This window comes from Pseudomassariella vexata (assembly GCF_002105095.1).
Source record: "Pseudomassariella vexata strain CBS 129021 chromosome Unknown BCR38scaffold_20, whole genome shotgun sequence".
In the NCBI taxonomy this organism is placed as follows: Eukaryota; Fungi; Ascomycota; class Sordariomycetes; order Amphisphaeriales; family Pseudomassariaceae; genus Pseudomassariella; species Pseudomassariella vexata.
The window spans coordinates 505,352-526,970 of NW_024467975.1; the positions used below are offsets into that span (position 1 = coordinate 505,352).

Consider the following 21,619-nt stretch of genomic DNA (forward strand, 5'->3'; position numbering starts at 1 on the left):
TCGCAGAGTTGACCTTTTACTTCAGTCGAAATCTACGCAGATCTTCGGAGTGTGTTTACTGTGAACATAGACGAATGTAAGTCGAATTCTGAACCGTCTCATTGCGTCCCAAACATCGACAGGGTATATCCTGTAAGTGATGCAGGTGTGATGTTAACACTAGCGATCTAAGCACTGGGGCTCCAAGTCATTCATAGTGCGAATGTGGTATTGAAATGGGGCGATGCAACCGTCCGAGCCTGTGATTGGAGCACGTCCGTTCACCCTCTAGAGTTCAAGGGGAACTTGATTCTTCCAAAAATGAAGCCACGGACCCCATTGCTTATCCAACACTCCTCTCCATCCTTCAGAGACCGAACCGGAACGACCTCTTCCACCACGAGATTTCTCCGTAGCTTAGCTTCTAGTGCCAAGGACTTCAGAGTGCTCGCAAACATACCTTTCTAAAGCATATCGCCGAGTCGTGCCGCTATTCCCACCACCAACCTGTCCTGGACTATACGTCTCGGACACTGGAGGAGTCACCCACCTACCACCCCTCCAAAAGTAAGGCGTCGTAATGCTACCTTCCATCACGGCTTCGTCGGCGCCGTTAATGATCAGAACCTCTTTTTTATCCGCCGGACTGAGGCCAGCCCGAGACCTTGCGCTTTCGTACATGGCCCGGTTGGTTGTTTTGTAATGGGTGTATTCGGATCCGGTAGTGTCCTTAGAATCGACGAGGATCTCATACTCGGGAACTTTCGAAGGCACTTGCTTCGTTTCATTGTCTGCTGTTGGTTCTTCACATGCCGGCTCCGGCAAGACTGTAGGGAATAGATTCCTTGGATCGACCTTTGGGATTGAACGCATTTCGCAATCCAGCTTGCCTTCCCGATCGAGAATAACCTTGACGTAAACTGGACCACCGCTGACTCGATCGTCGATACGTGTTTGTAGGAACTGCTCGAGTCTCTTCAGCCCTTCGTCACCGGCAATGGCCTCAACGGCAGGTGCCCAGCCCCAGTATTTGGTCGCCCTAAGCATGCGATCTCGGTGGAAGTCCAGCATGTAGTAAGCAGACGGCTTTTGATTCCAGCCAGTGCCGATGAAGCCTTTGACCGGGATGGCAATAAGCTCTGGATCATATCGTAAAGAGGTAAAGAGCCGCATTCCATCCATGGTGTAGACGTTGCTGCTATAGTGGACTCAATCGCGGCCGCGGTTCGAACAGCCTTGAACTCAATTAGTTGATCATGCCCTTGGCACAACAGCCAGTTCTAAAGCAAATGTCATGTTCGTTCTGCGGCACCGGTACTTGAGTATCGATTGCTGTTAAATCCATGGTTCTGAGCTCGTCTGCAAACCATATTTTCATAGTTGGTGGCCTAGATGAAGTGAACCCAAAAATGAGACGAAGTATACGTACAAATGGATTATGGCTCAGTGGGATCCCCTTCTAAAGACTGGATAGACCCAAAGGCCAGTTCTAACTTGTTGACTACTTAAGTAAACCTGGTTGAGGTAGGAAATCACCTTAATAAACGTATAAGAATGTCATGCTTAATGATAAGGACCTTGATAACCAGTTCTGAGGCTTTCGTCGGCAGACCCCACTATTTACTTGTTCAAGTATTTAGATGCCCAAGAGTACTTTGTAAGGTACGTCGTATTTTGTGTTCAACTTGCTGTGTGCACAAGCCAGCCAGATCCATTGTGACGACACTCCGGAAGAACCGTGCTTTGTTTCCGAGGCCCCTGCAACTCTCCGCTAGTCCAGTTTTCCGCGCGCCAAAATAGCAGCCCAGCCTGCGGCATTGGTCGTTGTCGCGCTAATAATTTTTTCGCGTGCAAAGGTGGATGCTCGAGCTCCTGCAAAACGGCATCATCAAGCACTTGAGCTTGGAACCTTTGGAATCCTTATCGCCGGTAGCCTCGACCTCAAGAGCATTGTTTTCTTCCCCCGTCCCACACCTCATCGGCGCCCTCGTCCTCACCATCCAACTAATCAACAATGTCTGGTGCTTCAGCCGCCCCGACGCCAATGCCTCCCGGCACCCCCGTCGCAGTTCCTGTCGAGTCGTCCGTATGGGATCGCATCACCAGCTGGGCGTCGGAGAACAAGGCCGTCGTCTACACCATTGCAGGAGTCACTCTCGTCGTAACAGCTGCTGGCGTTGTTTACTATCTCAACGACGATTCGGTACGTTGGTCGTCTTTAAGTGATGGGTATCGAGCTGGTTGATCCCATCACACCATTGGTCGGTGTATGAAATTTCTTCGATCTGGAACTGACGCGCGCTTCACTGCGCACAATCACAGAAACCTAAGGCCAGCTCACAACCCAAACTTAGCAAGAAGGAACGAAGGAAACGCAAAGAAGCTGAGCGCCAGGCCGAGGCTGGCAAGGATAAAACTGCTACGTCACCACCCCAGAGCTCCCAGAAACAGCAAGCAGCTACGCCGGCAGAGGCAGCTCGAGAGATTCCCGAAATTACAGAAGAACTTGTCGCCACCCTCAATGAAGATCAGCGGAAGGACTATGCCTTGCAGCTAAAGAATTCGGGCAACAAGGCCTACGGTGGCAAGGACTATAACCAAGCCATCGATCTGTACTCGCAGGCCATCCTATGCAAGCCAGACCCGATATTCTACTCCAACCGCGCCGCATGCTACAATGCCCTCAGTGTCTGGGACAAGGTTGTCGACGACACAACCGCAGCGATTAACCTGGACCCCACATATGTCAAGGCCCTGAACCGACGAGCCAATGCCTACGAACACCTCAGCCAATTCAGTGAGGCGCTGCTGGACTTCACTGCCAGCTGTATCATTGACGAGTTTAAGAACGAGTCGAGTGCTAACGCAGTGGAGCGGTTATTGAAGAAGGTGGCCGAGCAGAAAGCCGAGAGTATCTTGGCCTCCAAGAACCCCAACAAGCTTCCAAGTCCTACCTTCGTCTCCAACTACATTCAAAGCTTCCGTGTCAAGGACAGACCGGCCGGTTTGGAGGATTCGGATGAGCAGCCGGCCGAAAGTGGCAAGGGGCAGCTGCAAATCGGTCTGAGTGCCATGGACAGGAAGACCCACGAAGGCTACGAGGAGGCGGCCATTGCCTTTGAGAAGGCCCTGGAGCTGGGTGAACTCGGCGAATATGAGGCTCTTGCATACAACATGCGTGGTACTTTCAGGTGTCTGCGTGGGCTTCAGGACGAGGCGTTGGCGGACATGGACACAAGTATTGAACTCGATCCGTCTATGACGCAGAGCTTCGTCAAGCGAGCCAGTATGCACCTTGAGAGAGGGGCGCGTGATAAGGCGGCAGCGGACCTGGAGAGGGCAGTAGCGCAGAACGAGCAGGACCCGGACATTTACTACCATCGTGCGCAGTTGCACTTCATCCACGGCGAGTTCCAGGAAGCTGCCAAGGACTACCAAAGGTCCATCGACCTCGACCCCAAATTCATCTTCTCTCATATTCAGCTTGGTGTAACGCAGTACAAGATGGGCTCCATAGCGTCTTCGATGGCAACGTTCCGAAGATGCGTCAAGAACTTTGACAAGGTCCCTGACGTCTACAACTACTACGGTGAATTGCTCCTCGATCAGGGCAAGTACGAGGAGGCAGTCGCCAAGTTCGACACCGCCATGGAGATGGAGAAGCAGACCAAGCCGATGGCCATGAATGTACTGCCGCTCATCAACAAGGCTCTTGCCCTCTTCCAGCAGAAACAAGAATTCACTGAGGCCGAGAAGCTTTGCGAGAAGGCCTTGATTAGTAAGTCTCTCTCTCTCTCTTTCCCTCTCTTCCGCTCACCTACTCCGGCAAACTAGATGCTGATATTATCGCAGTCGATCCCGAGTGTGACATCGCGGTCGCTACCATGGCCCAGCTGTTGCTCCAACAAGGCAAGGTCGTGGATGCCCTGAAGTACTTCGAGCGGGCAGCCGAATTGGCAAGAACGCCAGGTGAGATTGTCAATGCGCTCTCTTATGCGGAGGCTACGCGTACGCAGCTCGAAGTCCAGGAGAAGTACCCACAGCTAGCTGCAAAACTGTCGGGAATGGGGACCGGTGCTGCTTCCGGCGGCGGCGGATTTCCCGGCTCCCGTTAAGCCTCCCTACCCATACTAGTTAGCACCAGCAAACGTGATTTAGAGCCACAACTCCCCTTGCGTGTGTTTGTAGTGCTGGGAAGCCTTGGCCGGGATTGACCAGGCGGGCCGTGTACGTTTGAATGTGAAGGCATGGGACTGCCCAAGCCGTGTGCTGTTTTGACCAAACCTGGGCCTCCACTACGGAAGCAGGGTTGGCATGACTGAACGAGGCTTTTTCTGACTGGAGCGGGACACCTTAGTTTTATAGGCTAGGGGTTCGCACAGCCTGGAAAGACAGACGCCCGATGGTGACGATTTGACATTGGAGCATTGGTTGGAGTGAAGCCGCACCGCATTGCGATGTGGCCTGTATTGTACATACCGTAATACCTCCCTCCCCTCGGTACATGGACGTAGATTATGCGAATGCGATAATGAGTCTACGTGAGTATAAGTGTATGCTTCCTGGTACGTACCACTTGAAGTTTCATCCGCCATACGACCGGTCGGAGTCCCGCTTGAGTAGGTATAACAACAGCAGGAATTGGGGTCGAGTATCCCCAGCGAACGATAGATGAAACTACGTCGGAGTAGAGGTCTCTTGTTATATATATATAAGTACTCCAGACGACCATCGGAACGCCGGCCCTGAAAGCGGCTGGACCCGTTGATCTGCCAAACCCAGGCCGCTAGTAACTAGCTCTCTTGGCGGCGAATGGCGAACCATCTCGTTCTGATATAGCCTTGACTGCATTTTCGCTACCTATAAAGCGCATAGTACGCCTTACAATCACATAGCACAAGCAGTTGGAACTATTTCACAATGAAATGTATCTAGGATATGTGTGTTCGGCCATCTTTGTCTGGTTTTATTGGAGTCGGATGTCCTCAAATGCCAATGAAACTCCCAACGGGCAAACGCCAAGCCAAGGCTAAAACAGCTCGATTACGGAGTACAAATTAGAACATTTGCCTCCGTTTCGTACTTGGAAAGAGAAAGGATGAAAACGCATTGCCAAGAGTGGTGGTACTTCAAAAGCTCTGGTTTAAGATCTGCTTGAAATCTCGGCTCCGTCTTTCTGGACCAGTTTATTAGAGAGGCATCCCTGTCTCCAAGGTGTCAGTCTACTTGTTTGATGCTCTGTGCGTAGGCTAAGAAATCTCAGCTCTTGGGCGAGCTTGTCGTGCATTGAACCATAGACCAACCAGAGGTAGCCAACCAGCTAGCCAACGAACCACTTAACAAAGACCCGGTACTATCATCTCCAGTTCATATCGTATTTTCTTTCCAATAGTGTCTCCTCATTTCCTGCGGACAAATATCATCGTCTGCAAGTTGGCCCCCTACAGCAACTAGTCTTTTCACCAATATATCCCTATTGGGCTGTACCCTTCTCGCCACAGCTGTTGCCAATCTCCTCTCCCTCTTCTGTTTCAAACTCACTTAACTTTGTCTTCCATTTGGATACTTTCCCAGTCTGCCCATATTATAACAGACGTTTGCTGGGCGTTACATCACACTTAACTACTTAAGCACCTTATTCGCAGCCACAATCGTACCATATTGGAACTTTCCCGAATTGAACATCTACATTGTAGATTCACACCTCAATGGACGCATCGTCAGATCCGCCCGCTACGGGGTCGATCCCCACCGTTGAAGCTGCGGCACTGGGGCAGCCGCCGGTGGTAACGAAAACGGAAGAGCCTACGACGGCGTTGATGGTGGACGAGTCAGCACCAGCAGGCCTCAAGATCGACACGGGCAATAGCAATGGCGAGGCCAAGACAAAGACTCTGGTTTCACCAACCCAAGCGACAAGCGCACCTGCCACCAGGACTACGGCCCCGACTCCAACAACCGCTACTACACCCGAAGCATCCACGACGACCACCAAAGATGCCAACGGCACCACAAATGCCGCCTCGTCCACATCGTCCACGCCTGCTCCCACCACCAAGGATTATGACGTCAACCCACAGGACTTTGCGGGCGAAGTCGAAACAAACAATAATCTGCCATCGCGAGAGACTTTGCGCAAGCTAGAAGATCACACAGTGCTCGACGCCGATGGCAAGTCGGTTCCCTTCAAGAGTTTATACACCGGTCACAATGTCGCCCGCCGCGTACTCATCATTTTTATACGCCATTTCTTCTGTGGCGTAAGTCATGATCACTGCTGGTCCCACCATCCACAGATATCGGGAGGGAGAGTTAACAAAATGATAGAACTGCCAAGAATACCTGCGCACGCTCGCCAACTCGATAACCCCCGAAGCCCTCCTAGGGTTGCCCTTGTCCACGTTCATCGCCGTCGTCGGGTGCGGCGCCCCGGAGCTGATCAACACTTACATCAACGAGACGAGCTGCCCGTTCCCCGTATACGCCGATCCCACCCGACGTCTGTACACGGAACTAGGCATGGTGCGGACACTCTACATGGGAAGCCGGCCAGCTTACATGCAGAACAAATCCATTACGCACACCATCGTGTCGGGAGTGGTCCAGGGCCTCAAGCAAGTCAAATCTGGCCTGGCGCTGAAGATGGGCGACTCGCGCCAAGTCGGCGGCGAGTTCCTCTTCGAGCCTGCGTCGAACAGCCTCGAGACCCCGCTCCCCACGCCTATGGACGAGCCCAAGACGCTGGACCTTGACGATGCGGCCAATACACACCATGCCGAGAAGACCGAGGAGAAGAAGGTCACTTGGTGTCATCGCATGCGTACGACAAGGGACCATTGCGAGATCCCGGAGCTTATGGAGGTTCTGGGATTGGATGGTGAGGGGCGGCCGATTCAGGATGCAAAGAGGTGGGAGAAGGCACTTAAGACGAGAAAGGGTACAGGGTTGAGCATGGCCAGTCAGATGAGTAGGATGAGCATGGATGCGAAGGCTGCTACTAAGGTACAGTAGAGGTATTACTTTATGACACGTAAGCTGATGGCCGGCGGTGTTTAATCTGTGGGTTGAAGCAATTCATGACGCTGCGGCCACAGAGTGCGGTTGGTGATATAGAAAAGACAGTTGCTGTGAATCTAGCTTGTTACTGTGTCGACCCTAATACGATGAATATTGGTGATTTAGCCGGTATGTTGTAGCAGCCAATGATACCTTTTCCTTCAATATGAGAAATAGGAAAATAAGACTAAGGGTAGTTGAAGAACATTAATAGTCTGGTAGTAGATGAGATCGAAAAGAACCCGATTTGCCTTCTTGCCACTTATGTTTCGACAGAGTACCACTAACCTACATAATATTTAAAGAAGAACAAAAGAAAGAAGAAAAAGTCTGTCGTCTGCCGTGTTTGGAAACAGTATAAGCTCGCTGTATTATCTCTTTGGTGATGACAAGGATATTTCCATTGGCATACAAGTGGTAGTATTAACGCCCCGATGATTACCGACGCCATGCGCGGGCTTCAAAACCCGCGCCACGCAGGCGACTAAAGGTAACAGAAGAATGACAATGCGCAATTCTATTAGCCGTTATTAATAACAACTGAAGGGTTATGGTACAGGTGGAGCATGCACGTACCACTAGTTTAATCTCTAAGTTACTATGATATACAGTTTACCCCGCTATCGATAGGACGGATGGCGGGGTGAAATGGTGACAATTTTTTTTGGAGGTCATCCTTTCAACGTATTGTGTTGACCGGCACTCACCTACCACCAATTGGCCCACCCATATCGACGCCATGCCTCATGAGACGTTGCTAGGTAGCTCATGCTACACTCGATCTCAGACTCAGGAGCTCATAGAACGCGTGAACAAACAAAACACCGGAGCCAAAGCCAAGCAAATATCGGGCCAGTGGATATACTATGTCGACCTCAAGACCTCAAACAAGGATGGCCTCGACCAGGTTAAGGACCTGATTGACGTAGTGGTTTTAGCGAACCCCCCAGAGAACGCTAGCAACTCCATCAATATCTACATCACACCTCGATATATAAGCCCTTGGAGCTCCAAGGCGACGAGCATTGCGCACGTCTGCGGATTACAAGACCATGTCCTCCGCATCGAACGTGGACGACTTGTCACTCTCGAATTCGAGGAGGAAGGAGAGCAAGATCTCTCGTTCCGCGACATGCTCCACGACCGCATGACTGAAACCTTCAGCTCCGACCCGCCGCACTTAGAGACGATATTCAGTGAAGGGTCACCCGCTCCACTCATCGTTGTGGATATATTCGCCGACCCCGAGAAACGCGATCCCGTCACCGTCCTGCAGGAATACAATCAGAGCAAGGGGCTGGGTCTGGACAAGTCGGAGATGCAGTTCCTGGTGGAGGAGTACACCAAATTGGGCCGATCGCCCCACGACATCGAGCTGTTCATGTTCGCGCAAGTGAACTCGGAACATTGCCGGCATAAGGTATTCAACTCGCAGTGGACAATCGATGGTGTACGCCAGAACAGGAGTCTTTTCGAGATGATCAAAAATACCCACGAAAAGACACCAGACTACACGGTTTCGGCATACAGCGACAACGCGGCAGTTTTTCAGGGTGAAGTGGGCAATTTCTGGTCTCCGGACTATTCTACAGGGTCGTATCGGTTGCAGAAGGAGACAGTTCATATCACAGGAAAAGTTGAGACCCACAACCACCCAACCGCCATATCACCATTTCCGGGAGCCGCAACGGGAGCGGGCGGGGAAATCCGTGACGAAGGCGCCGTTGGAAGGGGCTCATCGACTAAGGCCGGCTTGTGCGGCTTCTTCGTCTCAGATTTGCTGATTCCGGGCAACAAGGAGCCATGGGAATTGGACGTTGGCCGACCAGCACATTATGCAAGTAGTCTTGATATAATGTTGGAGGGTCCGATAGGGAGTGCTCGTTTTAACAACGAGTTTGGGCGCCCTTGTCTCTCCGGATGCTTCAGGACACTTCTCACGCCGGAAACCAATGAAGAGTCGGCTGTGGGTAAATGGCGTGGCTATCATAAGCCGATTATGATTGCCGGTGGGGTTGGAACCGTCAGACCGCAGCATGCGATTAAAGAACCCAGAGTCGTCGGTGAAGGTGCTCATGTCATCGTGCTCGGCGGCCCAGCCATGTTGATTGGTCTGGGCGGCGGAGCAGCATCAAGCAACGCCTCAGGGGAAGGGAATGCTGACTTGGATTTCGATTCGGTGCAGAGAGGAAATCCCGAACAGGAAAGAAGAGCGCAGATGGTCATCGACACCTGTGTGGCACTGGGTGACGAAAACCCCATCGCCATGATTCATGATGTCGGAGCCGGAGGATTGTCAAACGCTTTGCCAGAACTGGTCAAAGGTTAGCACTCGACAAGCCGTTCATAAAGCTGTTGTCTCCTTTGGCCGCTTTCCTCCAAAATTATCTAGGCCTCTTAAAAACTTATTGCTGACTGTTGGATAGACGCTGGGTATGGTGGGAAATTCGAGCTACGCCAAGTTGAAAGCTCCGATAAGCGCATGAGCCCTCTCGAAATCTGGTGCAATGAAGCCCAAGAACGGTACGTGCTATTGATCAATCACGGCGGCTTGAATCGATTCGCCAGAATTTGCGAGAGGGAACGATGTGGATACTCAAACGTTGGAACCGTGACCACAAAGGATGCCGATGGAGCATACAAGCTCATCGTCACAGACAACATTTCGAAGGAGCACCCTCGCCCCATAGACCTCCCCATGGATACCCTGTTCCCCCCAAAACGCACACTAGAACACAACGTCAGCTCGAAGAAGCCGAACTTGGCCCCATTCGACACTGCGGCCAGCCTCCGAACCGCATTTGGGGACCAGATGGGCGATTCAGACGTGTTCAAGAAAGCTGTGCAGCGAGTTTTCTCTATGCCTGCCGTAGGATCCAAATCATTTTTGATCACGATTGGAGACCGCTCTGTTGGAGGTCTCACTGTCAGAGACCAAATGGTTGGTCCATGGCAAACGCCAGTTGCCGATGTTGCTGTGACGGCGACGTCGTTCAACGTAGGAGGCAGAGCCAAGACGGGTGAAGCCATGGCCATGGGAGAGAAACCGACGCTGGCCCTTATTGATGCCGCGGCTTCAGCCAGGATGGCAGTTGCAGAGAGTTTACTGAACCTCGGCGCTGCGGATATTCTGGGAGATCTGCGCCGTGTCAAGCTCTCCGCAAACTGGATGGCGGCTGTGAACCATGGCCAAGAAGGTGTGGCTCTATATGAGGCTGTGAAAGCCATTGGGATTGGAATGTTGCCGGAACTCGAGATCAGCGTGCCTGTTGGCAAAGATTCGACCTCGATGAAGGCGTCTTGGAAGGATGATGACGGAGCTAAGAGTGTGACTGCTCCCGTGTCCGTTGTTATATCAGCCTTTACCGTGGTCAGGGACGTCAGGAGCACGTGGACACCCCAACTCCGACTTGATGTTGGGGAAACAATTCTCTTGTGGGTTGACCTGGCTGCCGGCCGAAAAGCCATGGGAGGTTCTGCACTGGCCCAATCCTTCGGTCAAATCGGCCACGAGGCACCCGATGTCAGGTCCGTCAGCCTCATCACGGATTACTTTGACGCGCTCTCGCAGCTTCATGAAAGCGGTATTGTGCTAGCCTACCACGACAGATCGGATGGTGGCTTGATCACGACACTGGCTGAAATGATGTTTGCCGGCAGATGCGGTGTCGATGTGATGCTCGACGGCATCTCCAAGTCGAGCAACCTGGCTGACATGACAGAAGCCCTCTTCAACGAGGAGCTGGGTGCCGTCTTCCAAGTACGCGCCTCGGATGAGGTCAACTTCAAGAGGTGTTTCTCGACCTGCGGTCCACCTCCTGGCCTCATCCGAAAGTTCGGAGTCGTCAAGTCGAGGTCTAAACAGACGCTGACGATCCGTTACGGAGCCACACCTTTCGTCAACCTAGACCGGGCTGAGATGCAGCAGTGGTGGACCAAGACTTCGTTCGAGATGCAAAAGTTGAGGGATAACCCTGCGAGTGCCGAGTCTGAGTACGCCACAATCTCTGACTCAAATGACCCCGGTCTTTCATTCAATCTCACCTTCTCCCCATCTGAGAATATCCTTCCCATGTCAGCATCGATAACTGGCTTCTTTGGTAAAGTTCCCCGGATTGCCATTCTCAGGGAACAAGGTGTCAACAGCGCCAAGGAAATGGCATTCGCTTTCAAGGCTGCTGGCTTCGACCCCGTCGATGTCCATATGACCGATATCATCGCAGGCCGCTCGCTCGCAGAATTTTCTGGCCTAGCAGCCTGCGGAGGATTCTCGTTTGGTGACGTTTTGGGTGCGGGCCAGGGCTGGGCCAAGTCGATCCTAATGCATCAGAACGCGCGTCACGAGTTCGCCGAGTTCTTCAAGCGCCCAAACACATTCACTCTTGGCGTCTGCAACGGCTGCCAAATGCTTTCCAGGCTCTCAGAGCTGATTCCCGGAACGCAACACTGGCCCGCTTTTGTCGAGAATACCTCGAGGCAGTTCGAAGCCAGGTATTCCATGGTGAAGATCCAGGACAACCCGGCCAATCCATCCGTGTTCCTCCACGGAATGGACGGTTCCAGCCTTCCTATCGTTGTCTCTCATGGAGAAGGCCGGGCTGAGTTCTCCTCGCCCAACTCGCTCCAGGAACTGTCCGAGTCGAACATGATCCCCATTCGTTACGTTGATAACCACCTTAACACGACGGAGAAATACCCATTCAATCCTAACGGCAGTCCTGGGTAAGTCTCCCGCATATGTTCATCCCGTTTTCTCTTTCATTTTATTGTAAACCTGCTTTCATGCGTATACATAACAGAATCTAACATATGATATAGTGCTGTTGCGGGTGTTTCGAGCAAGGATGGCCGCGTGTTGGCTATGATGCCTCATCCCGAACGTACAATTATGGCTGATGTGGGTAGCTACCTTCCCCCCGCCGAAACCCTCGAGGAATGGGGCGAGTTTGGTCCGTGGGTCCGGATGTTCAAGTCGGCTCGTAGGTGGATCGGCTAGATGGATTTGACTGTGTACTGCTCGTGAGCAAGGGAAGACGAGGTGTCAAGACCGCCAGTCGAGTCCAAACAGAATTAGAGGTCCGTCTGACGGTCTAAATACTTCAGTAAACACTGGGAAAGGCGTTCTTGAGCAAGCAAACAAAGTACTGCCACGACTTCGTCCAGAAGTCACTAGTCAGCAATCTGAGCAAAGTTACAGGGGGCAGTTTCTCAACCCACTCGAATACCTAGGTAGCGTTAGTACGCTCATGCTAGGATGATTGATCATGCGCAGTGAAAAAGCCATTACGCGTCAGGACTGGACGGACTGTCTCGCTCTCTAGAGAAGGGGTTGTCGTGTAGATTACTAGAGATGGGCGCAAAGTGCATTTACAGATAGCTGCAGGGCACTGGGTAGATCGATAGTCAGATAGACAGAAAAGAGCAAAATTGATAAAAACAGTCTACATACTAAGGTTAGTTGTTACATAACGCAAATAGTAGTGTACCAAGTATAGAACTTGAGTTTTCAGGGGATATGTCAAAGATTCCAACAACATAGATATGTTGTCAATAGCATGTATGCATATGTGTCGATGCTCCAATATCTCTAGGGGGTTTGGTCCTCAAGGCTGATTTAACAAAAATACAGGTAAAATGAGCGTGTATTAACGAGCGACTCTGACGACCATTGCTTTTTTTAAGGCATCCCATCCATCTATCTGAGCCAGTTCCAGTGCAAGAGCAACAGCGGACAGAAAAACTTACCCGCTGTTGCCATGACTGTCGCAGAACCACGAATGGCCGCAGGGCTAGCTATCGTCGCCTTTCTACCACGGGGTGTATGAAGAAAGCGGGAAGCGAGAAGCTCAGTCTTGGTGCGAGATTTGCCCAAGATGCATGCATGTATGTGTATCTGTGCTTTTCGCTGTCTTGTCTTTCTATCGGCGACAATAAAGCCTACAGTCTATTCTCTGTTGCCTCCACGATCCTGCCAGTTGCCGGATTTCATGCGTAATCAACTACCGGTTCATAATAAACACCATCGTCGTCCTTCCTAGCTTGCGGTCCATCACTCGCGGGCAACCAACCAGCCAACCGCGGTAACGCATGCAAATCGTACCGGGAGATTGGCGCGAGGGGCAGATGAGACCTGGCAGCGCCCTGTCTCTCTGCGGCGGCTCAGGGGGGTTAGACCGCGGGAACCTTGGGGGATTCAAGGGATCAAGCATTAGCTGTCATGCTAGGCCGAGGCTCTTTTCCCTGGGGAAGCTGTAGCTGAAACCTCAACGGACGCGTTGACATGGTTGATGCAGATGTCCTATAGGTTCATCGCCTGTATGGTTGTGTGCAGAATCAAAAGACAAGCTTTTCTTTCGTTCCCGTGCCACTAATGGGTGAGATCAATCGAATCCACCGCCAATCTGACTGGCGAAAGCGGTGCTGACGCTTTTTTCGTCGTCATCGTAGCGGCGCCCATAGCCGTTGGAATAAGCGGGGCGGCCAGAGCTCTCCACGTACTGCTTAAGTCGATCGGAATGAGTATACGAGGTAGGCCGAGAGCGAAGCGCATCTTGAAGACCGGCACCCAGACTGACACCTCCTTGACCAACCCCCTTGGCGCCGATGACACTGGCACTGGCATCGGTGTACTCAGAAGTCGCGACGCTCTCACCGGCAACGCTTTCAGTTCCACGGCCGCCTCGCTTGCCGCCAATGCGACTGGAGTTGGCGTTGAAGCCAGGAAGACCAGGCCATTGCTCCGGGTTGAAGCTGGAGAACATCTGGGGGAATGCGGTATTAGCTAGTCCAGCACCGCCAAGAGCCGAGCTGTGAATGCTCGAGGCATCGTCAGGAATGTACGACATAATGGAACCGGAATCGAAGTCCTGGGTTGACGCTGCGCCGTTGAAGCCACCAGAGCGGCCATTGGCATAGCTCCCCGGGGCTGTGCCGTAAGACGGCTGTGGGCGCTGGCGGAAGTGGTTCTTGGGTCGGCTAAACTGAAGCAGCGAGGTCTGTAGGTTGGTCAGAGGGCCTTCGACCAAGCACTTCTGCTCCTTGTAGTGGACGAGAAGATGGTGCCACAGGTCGTGCTTCGAAAGGACCTTTGGGTTTCCAATGATGACGAGACCGTACTTGGCACGGGTGAGAGCGACATTGAGACGTCGAGGATCAGACAGGAAACCTATGCCCTGATTATCGTTCGATCGGACGCAAGACAGGACGATGAAGTCCTTCTCACGACCCTGGAATGCGTCCACGGATGCGACCTCGACTTCCTTGTAAGCCTCCTTCTTGAACGTGCCGGTGTTCTGCATCGTGGTAACGATGTAGCTGCGCTGGCCTTCGTATGGGGTAATAACGCCAATATCGCCGGGACGCACACCCGCTTTGAAGAAGCGGGTGACGATCTTCTCTACATTGGACGCTTCTGTTCGGTTGAGGTAAGACGTTCCAGAGGCGGAAATTTCTTCGTTGCCAAGATTAGACCAGAACATCATGGGCATCTCAGCGACGGGCCACGGGAAGTCCACATCTTTTCGAAGCCGGTTGGGCGCAGATACGCCATTCTGCAGGGAACCTTCGTAGAACATGTTTGATGGGAACTCGGAAAGGCAAGGATGCATTCGGTATTGAATATTGAGGCGGATGGGTGTGAAGCCTAGTCGGACGAGTCGCTCGAAAAGAGACTGGTTTAGCCCAGCCTTGGCAGCCTTCTTATTCATAATAACCGGGCCAAGCTGCTTGTGGTCTCCAACAAGAACGACTTGCTTGCAGCCCAGAACAAGAGGAATCATGCATTCGGGTTCAGCAGATTGGGTAGACTCGTCGATGAGAACGTTGCGGAACTTGATCTTAGCGAGACGGGGATCTCCGGCACCGACGCAAGTGCAGCAAACGACGTCGGCGTTGCTCAGAATCTCGCGTTCGGCAGCACGGGTCAGCTGCTTGAACTTCTTCTCGTCCTGACTGGACAGCTCACCCAGCTCGCTCTTCAATTGAGTGAGCTTCATCAACTCCGGATTCGTATCAAGCATGCGGACTTGCTCGTGGAGGGCGAGGAAGCTGACGGACGACTCAACATCCTCACGGGACTTGGCTGTGAGTCGCACGACTTTAAGTCCCGTGAGGTTGATCCGCTCGCACAGCTGATCGACCGCAACGTTGGATGGAGCGCACACGAGAACTTGGCCATTGTTCATCTTGGCCAAGTGAAAAATGATGGTGGCCGAAGTGACCGTCTTTCCGGTACCGGGCGGTCCTTGAATCAGACTCAAGGGGGTGGAGAGAACGTTCTTGATGGCGCTGACCTGGCTGCCGTTGAGCTCGGGAAGACCGGGGACGCTGAACTTCTTAGGTAGGTTGGTCTTCATGGGAGCCACGGCAACTTCATGGCCGAGCAGCTTGTGGAAGATGTAGCCGGAGACGCTCATTTCATCGACGGCGAAAGTCTTCATGGCGGCTTGCATGCGGTCGTATGACGTGGCTTTCCAGACATAATCGGCTGAGAAGTTATGGGTGCAATTGGTCGGCACAGACTTGTCGTTACCAGTCTTACGCAATTCCAGAGTGACCTCATCGGACTGATTGTTTGGGATCTTAACCACGTAGCCCACTCCTTCCCAGTGTGGACGAAGCTCGCCCTTGTATTTCAGGCGCATCTCGTCGCCCACAGCAAGTTTAACATCGCCAGACTCAAGCTTTGGGAAGGTGAAACTAGCAAGATGCTTGTTGTTCAACCCGAAATCCCAGCGAACTACCAGACCATCCTCAGACTGGGCCTCCTTGAGTTTCTTGTCATAGTCCGACTCCATTTTGACCAAGGGCCCAAATATGTTCTGATACTGGAACGGGTCCTCATACTTCAAAAGAACCGGATGAGGGTCGTCGTCGACGCTAGCTGCCTTCTCCAAGTCCGCAACAGTGGCGCTGGCGTTATCCTTCCACATCTCCTCGAGCTTGGCGATCATGGGCGGAGTCAGGTGTCGAGCGCGCAGCTGTTCGGCGTCACTTGGAGCAGATACGAGCCACGGCAAAAATCCACGGTCCTCGATCAGGGGCTGCCATCTGGAGATATCCCAGCTCATGTCCTTGGAAGACGGGGTCGCAGCACACGGCTGGCGACAGAGAAGTACCACGACGGTGTCAGATTTGGCGGGGATGAAGCCAAGAAGGAAGACGTTCTTGGTGCCACAGTTGTAGCATTCGAGGATCGTGTCACCGAGAGTCGACTGAGGATGAAGCTGGACCTCTTTGTGCCGTGCTCGGACCAAATGGTTGACAATGTGAGAAGAGCTGGAATTTCCACGAGCGCTGCAAAACCATTTGCTACAGGCGAGGCACTTCACGACGGAGCCAGGCGAGTGAATCCCGCAGTACCTACATTCGGTCAGCATCGTCCAGGGCCAAACGACGGTTTACGTACGCGCAAGCATGTGCCGGAAGTTTCTTCTCCTCCTCGGGCGTGTTTCTGACGAGGTTGAGATTGTTCAGGGCCGCGACAGGGACACTAGCCATGCTCTCAGCATCATCGTCGTCAAAAGCTTCTGCGTCGTTGTCGTCGTCATCGTTTCGGCGTCTGGCATCTCCTAGACCACCGCCACCTCTGTAATTTCCGTAGAGTAAGCCCCCATCCGGATTGAGTGTGGACAGATCGTCTTCTCCGGCGTTGATAGCAGCGGCAGAATCGGACACCAAGTGGTTGCCCACATGGGCGAATGCCCCCTCCATGACGGACCTTAGGGCTCGATTGCGGCGGGACAGTCTTTGGTTCTGCGAATTGCGGTCAGCCATGAAATATGATGGAGTTGTCTCACAATCCCAGAAAGCATGCAGGTTGTAGTGCAGGGAAAGAAAAATTGGCTCGAAGGGATAGAGTCGCATACCTCGCTCGTTGGTGATGAATGGACGTTTTGGTTCTTGAAGCCTTGGTTCGGCTTGAGTAAGTCAAGATTGGGGGAAAAGAGAGAAGCGATCACATTATTGACCTGTTCTGGTGTGTAAGAAGCGACAGCAACCAGAAGGCTCTTATGCGACAAACAAAATCGCTTCGTCTGCCAGGTACAAGTGTCTCAATTCTTTTTTTCGCGATCTGCTTTTGAAGGTTGGGTCAGGCTTTCAGGGTGATGCTGGCTGTGGTGCACACAGCCTTATCGAACCGATAAGGCAGTGCACGGCCCGATATGGCCTAAAAAAGTCATGTTGCCGTGAATGCTAGCTCGACGAGAACTTCGGAAAACTTCATGGAGGGGCGCATCTCTTTCACTTCTGCATACTCACGGTACCTTAGTACCAGTCCAACATCCATTCTCGTGCTCACCACATGTTCGAGCTTCGGTATTCGACATATTTTTCTTTCTCCAAACCATATCTGGGCCCTAGGAACCAATAAGTAGCAACCATGATTCGCAAACAAGCTCGGCAGCGTAGAGATTATCTCTATCGCCGCGCTATGCTCCTCCGCGATGCCGAAATTAGCGAGAAGAGAGCGAAGTTGAGAAGCTCGCTCGCCTCAGGAAGACCATTGGATCCATCGATAGCAAACGACAAGACGCTCAGGAAGGATTTCGCCTACGACGAATCTCGCCCAGACAGAACTGCGAATGAGGACCTCGACTTGGACGATGAATACTCTCAACTGTCTGGAATTGTCGACCCGCGCGTCCTTGTCACCACGAGTCGTGATCCCTCAGCTCGACTCGCCGCCTTCGCGAAAGAGATTCGTCTGCTCTTGCCTACCGCCATACGATTGAACCGTGGCAACCTCATCCTCCCCGAACTTACCCGATCTGCCCAAGCGGCTGGGCTCTCCGACCTCATATTGCTCCATGAACATCGTGGTGTGCCAACTGCATTGACTCTGTCACATTTCCCCCATGGGCCGACCATATCCTTCTCTCTGCACAATGTGGTATTGCGTCTCGACATCCCGAACAGCATAAAAGGAACCGTCTCTGAATCCTACCCACACTTGATCTTTGATGGCTTCTCAAGTAGACTCGGTCAACGGGTTGTTAAGATCCTCAAACACATCTTTCCGCCGCGGGAGCCTGCGACAAGCAAGGCGAAACTCGGGAGCCGCGTGGTGACATTCAAAAATATTGATGATAGTATTGAGGTCCGTCATCATGTCTTCGTAAGGACGGGCCATCAAAGCGTCGAACTATCTGAAGTTGGACCTCGGATGACGATGAAGGTCTTCGAGATTCGAAGTGGCACGTTAGAAGACAAGAACGGCGACGTCGAGTGGCACTTGAACAATTATACCAGGACGAGCAGAAAGAAGGACTATTTGTGAAAATACCAAGATCGATGCGCAACGAATACCGCCAACCACGATACATGTTCCAACCTTATAGGAACACATGACGGATTGGAGACTGCTGGAACTGGTCGCGAATCCACATGAATCTCCATACTACGGCGTAGCAGCTTTGAATGGTGGTTTCGACATGGGGACTCAGGCTGCGCTCGCCCAGGATCCGAACGAGTTCAACTGTCACCAATGATATTGGTGACGATAATGGCAAAGTATCCATTGTGCCAGTCGCGAGTGCTGTTGAGAAGCCATAATTCAGGCTTGGAAAAGAGTTTGTTTTGAGATCGCCAACAGAATCGTTCTCAATAACCGCCAGTATTGCAGATGGCCTGGCTGGCCTTCCATCTGAATCCTCTGATATCGAAGATTGGGTTGGGGCTTCAAAGCCATTCTTTCACTTAATTGACACTCGGGAGACCTACATGGGTTCTGTGTTGACAGGCACGGCTTGAATGTAGGACCACAACACGAACTGATCCGCGAGAGCGAGACCGAGACACATTGGCCAAAGAAAGTAGTCTATAGAATTCAGCATCATAAGTCTTGCATGGGTGGCTGTCAAAGAGTGTCCCGGGCAAAGTATTGTGGTGATGTTTCGAGCCAAAACGTGCTGTTTCTAGAACATGGTGATACCGTTTGACAGCCTCACATGTTGATGCAGGTCCGAGAGAAAATCAATGCCAATTGGGAAGCTCTCAATATTGTGCTACCTAGTCCCCCCATCCACATAAAATAATTGTGCAATTGATTATCTCAGGCAGCAGAATATTGGCCAATCGGATATACTTGGTAGAATAACAACATTAAAGTCTAATACAACAGTTGATGCAGGCCTATACGAACTTCATGCACAGAATCGGCAAGGCGGGATATTATATTCATCGGGACAAGCCAAAAGACCAGAAATAAGTCGGACTTGTAGGAGAATACGACAAAATGTCTGCAGCAACGTAGTTTATCTGTAGTGCCGGCATCAGAGGCTCACAGCCACCAAAGGATGACGCTACCAAGGTGCATTCGCCATTTGCCTGCGCGCATCCAGGCAGGCTGTGCTTGTTTTTAGAATTGCTGAGGGCGGCTGTGAACCTCTCCCACGCTTGCCTGGTTTGACCAAAGTCTCGCATGCCAAACGACCAAAAGTGTCTGCCTGTTGCAAACCGTCTTCTTCATCCAGTCCACAAGCTCGTGAAGCAACTTCAATTGACGATCCCAGCTCACCCGCAAATCGCGCTCTGCTAGACGGTACCAAGAAGAGCATATTCCGCGGCTGAAAGATCGCCTACGGCAGCAAGCCTCGTCAAGCAGCAAAGGGGCGCATACTCCATACATTCAAGCTCAATTTGGTTGTCGAGTTGTACAGCCCTTCGTCAGCACTACGCCCAGTCAGGCTCAGTTGGGACGACCGTTGAAGTACCTTAAGTAGACGACAAAACCTTTCCAGGTGAGTGATTCGAAAGTTTCCATTCCATCTAAAATTCTGGTTGGAACCCATATATTCTTGTCCATCTTCATCTGCCTTTATACACCGTTGTTTCTCTAACCCCTGTCCCTTCCCCCAGCTTGTTTCACTTAACTAGAAGGAACAAGCGCCGTTCGCACAACTCTACGTGCTGGGACGTCATTTTTCAAAGAGGATTTCGATTTCTCAAAGAGGATCACCCCGGCCAGCTTGCGCTCAGGGCAAGTGCCATCGTAACGTTAGCCATCGTAACGTTAACCAACGTTGAGCTACTGGGCTGAAAACCGGCATCTTCATCAATCTCAATTACCCTCTTCACCTCATTTCTTCGCAGACATTTCGCATCAGTGTTTCTCGGTGTTACGTTGGATTTCCACATCAATTGACAGCATTTCGCTACAGTAGGCAACAGTCGCCTTCAACGCTTCAAACGACACAATGTCTTATGGCCAGTACCAAAACAATCCCTACTCGCAAGGCCCGGAGGCCGAGCAGGGATATGGCTACGACCAGAATCAGGTAAGCGAAACAATAAACAAATCGTCGCGGACAGCAGGACGGCAATCCCATCGCTTCCGCCAACTGCAGACGGCGCAGAGAAGGCTAACGCGATGGATTCCAGGGCCACGAGATGCAACCATATCCTCAGGACTCGAACCCCGTCGGATCCCTCTCGCAGCAAGACTTCCTCCAGCGCATCGGCCTCCTCCGGGACGAAATCGGCACCCTAACCAAGAACGTCCAAGCAATCGCATCACTGCACCAGCGCGCTCTCGCCGAGTCGGATAATGGCCTCTCGGCCCAGCAGCTCGAGCGATTAGTGAGCGAGACGCAAGCGCTCAACCGGGGCATTCGCGACCAGCTCAAGTTCCTCGCCACCGACGCCAGTCGGACAACAGACGGCAGCGAGGCGCTCAAGAACCGCCAGGTCAACACCATCAAGAACGATTTCGAATGCGAGCTCAAGAACTACCAAAAAGAGGAGAGCTCGTACCGCCAACGCTACCGCGACCAGATTGCGCGGCAATACCGCATTGTGAACCCAGAGGCGAGCGATGACGAAGTCCGCCAGGCAACCGAGGCCGACTGGGGTAACGAGGGCGTGTTTCAAACTGCTGTATGTGCCATCCACCCATGTTTCCTTGCGACTGCTATACTTACGAATTTCCCCAGCTGCGTACCAACCGTACCGGTCAGGCCACATCCGTCTTGGGCAATGTGCGGGCACGTCACAACGAGCTGCAGAAAATTGAGCAGACTTTGATCGAGCTGGCATCCATGTTCCAGGATATAGCTGTTCTGGTAGAGCAGCAGGAAACGCCCGTGCAGACAGCCGAGCAAAACGCCGAGAACACGACCAAGTGGACCGAAGAGGGCAATGTTCACGTGGGCAAGGGCATCAAGAGCGCGCGCAATGCCCGCAAGTGGAAATGGTATTGTCTTCTCCTTGTGGTGCTCATCATCATCGCGATCGCTCTTGGTGTCGGCTTGGGTATTTACTTCCGTCAGCACCCCCCAGGTAGTAACTAGGGTACTAACCGTTCGTACAAAGCTGTCGGCACCAACCGTTGAGTTTATTTTTTTCCTTAGTATGGGAAGTTGTACCGTTGGTGCGCTTCTTTTTTGAGAGATACCTTTAATATTTGGCGCTCGATGGACAGAGACAGAAAGAAAGATGACCTGTAATGCCTTGATTTCTTTTGTACGACTAGCACTTGGTTTCGTCTTTGGGACGGCTTGTCTTTGTGACGAGCACGAAATAGTCAATCCTACGGAGTGGCTGGAGATAGAGTAGCCGGAAATGAATTGGTATTCCAAGACTGGGA

The 21,619-nt window shown here is 52.1% G+C and overlaps 6 protein-coding genes across 6 annotated transcripts; 5 read left to right on the forward strand and 1 right to left on the reverse strand.

Moving 5' to 3' along the window:
- Window positions 1–80: 80 nt before the first annotated feature.
- On the reverse strand, window positions 81–1,659 carry BCR38DRAFT_450074 (aminotransferase). The gene is made up of 3 exons (XM_040861343.1): window positions 1,409–1,659; window positions 440–1,311; window positions 81–387 (listed from the first exon to the last, which is right to left on the reverse strand). Exons 2-3 carry the CDS (start codon window positions 1,159–1,161, stop codon window positions 261–263), a joined length of 849 nt encoding a protein of 282 aa, XP_040710625.1. The 5' UTR covers window positions 1,162–1,311; window positions 1,409–1,659; the 3' UTR covers window positions 81–260.
- Window positions 1,660–1,742: 83 nt separating this feature from the next.
- Window positions 1,743–4,586, forward strand: BCR38DRAFT_378716 (import receptor). The gene is made up of 3 exons (XM_040857378.1): window positions 1,743–2,182; window positions 2,302–3,757; window positions 3,832–4,586. Exons 1-3 carry the CDS (start codon window positions 1,994–1,996, stop codon window positions 4,092–4,094), a joined length of 1,908 nt encoding a protein of 635 aa, XP_040710626.1. The 5' UTR covers window positions 1,743–1,993; the 3' UTR covers window positions 4,095–4,586.
- Window positions 4,587–5,225: 639 nt separating this feature from the next.
- BCR38DRAFT_450078 (uncharacterized protein) lies at window positions 5,226–7,420 on the forward strand. Its single transcript, XM_040861344.1, has 2 exons — window positions 5,226–6,239; window positions 6,307–7,420. Exons 1-2 carry the CDS (start codon window positions 5,688–5,690, stop codon window positions 6,988–6,990), a joined length of 1,236 nt encoding a protein of 411 aa, XP_040710627.1. The 5' UTR covers window positions 5,226–5,687; the 3' UTR covers window positions 6,991–7,420.
- A 247-nt stretch (window positions 7,421–7,667) lies between these two features.
- BCR38DRAFT_450079 (CobB/CobQ-like glutamine amidotransferase domain-containing protein) lies at window positions 7,668–12,481 on the forward strand. Its single transcript, XM_040861345.1, has 3 exons — window positions 7,668–9,359; window positions 9,462–11,757; window positions 11,854–12,481. The coding sequence occupies exons 1-3, from the start codon at window positions 7,775–7,777 to the stop codon at window positions 12,029–12,031; spliced, it is 4,059 nt and encodes a 1,352-aa protein (XP_040710628.1). The 5' UTR covers window positions 7,668–7,774; the 3' UTR covers window positions 12,032–12,481.
- A 4,935-nt stretch (window positions 12,482–17,416) lies between these two features.
- Window positions 17,417–18,313, forward strand: BCR38DRAFT_354792 (anticodon-binding protein; the record flags this gene model as incomplete). The annotated part of the gene is made up of 1 exon (XM_040856901.1): window positions 17,417–18,313. The coding sequence occupies one exon, from the start codon at window positions 17,417–17,419 to the stop codon at window positions 18,311–18,313; it is 897 nt and encodes a 298-aa protein (XP_040710629.1).
- Window positions 18,314–20,231: 1,918 nt separating this feature from the next.
- BCR38DRAFT_461413 (SNARE domain-containing protein) lies at window positions 20,232–21,323 on the forward strand (the record flags this gene model as incomplete). Its single annotated transcript, XM_040862522.1, has 3 exons — window positions 20,232–20,312; window positions 20,416–20,910; window positions 20,967–21,323. 3 exons carry the CDS (start codon window positions 20,232–20,234, stop codon window positions 21,321–21,323), a joined length of 933 nt encoding a protein of 310 aa, XP_040710630.1.
- Window positions 21,324–21,619: the final 296 nt, after the last annotated feature.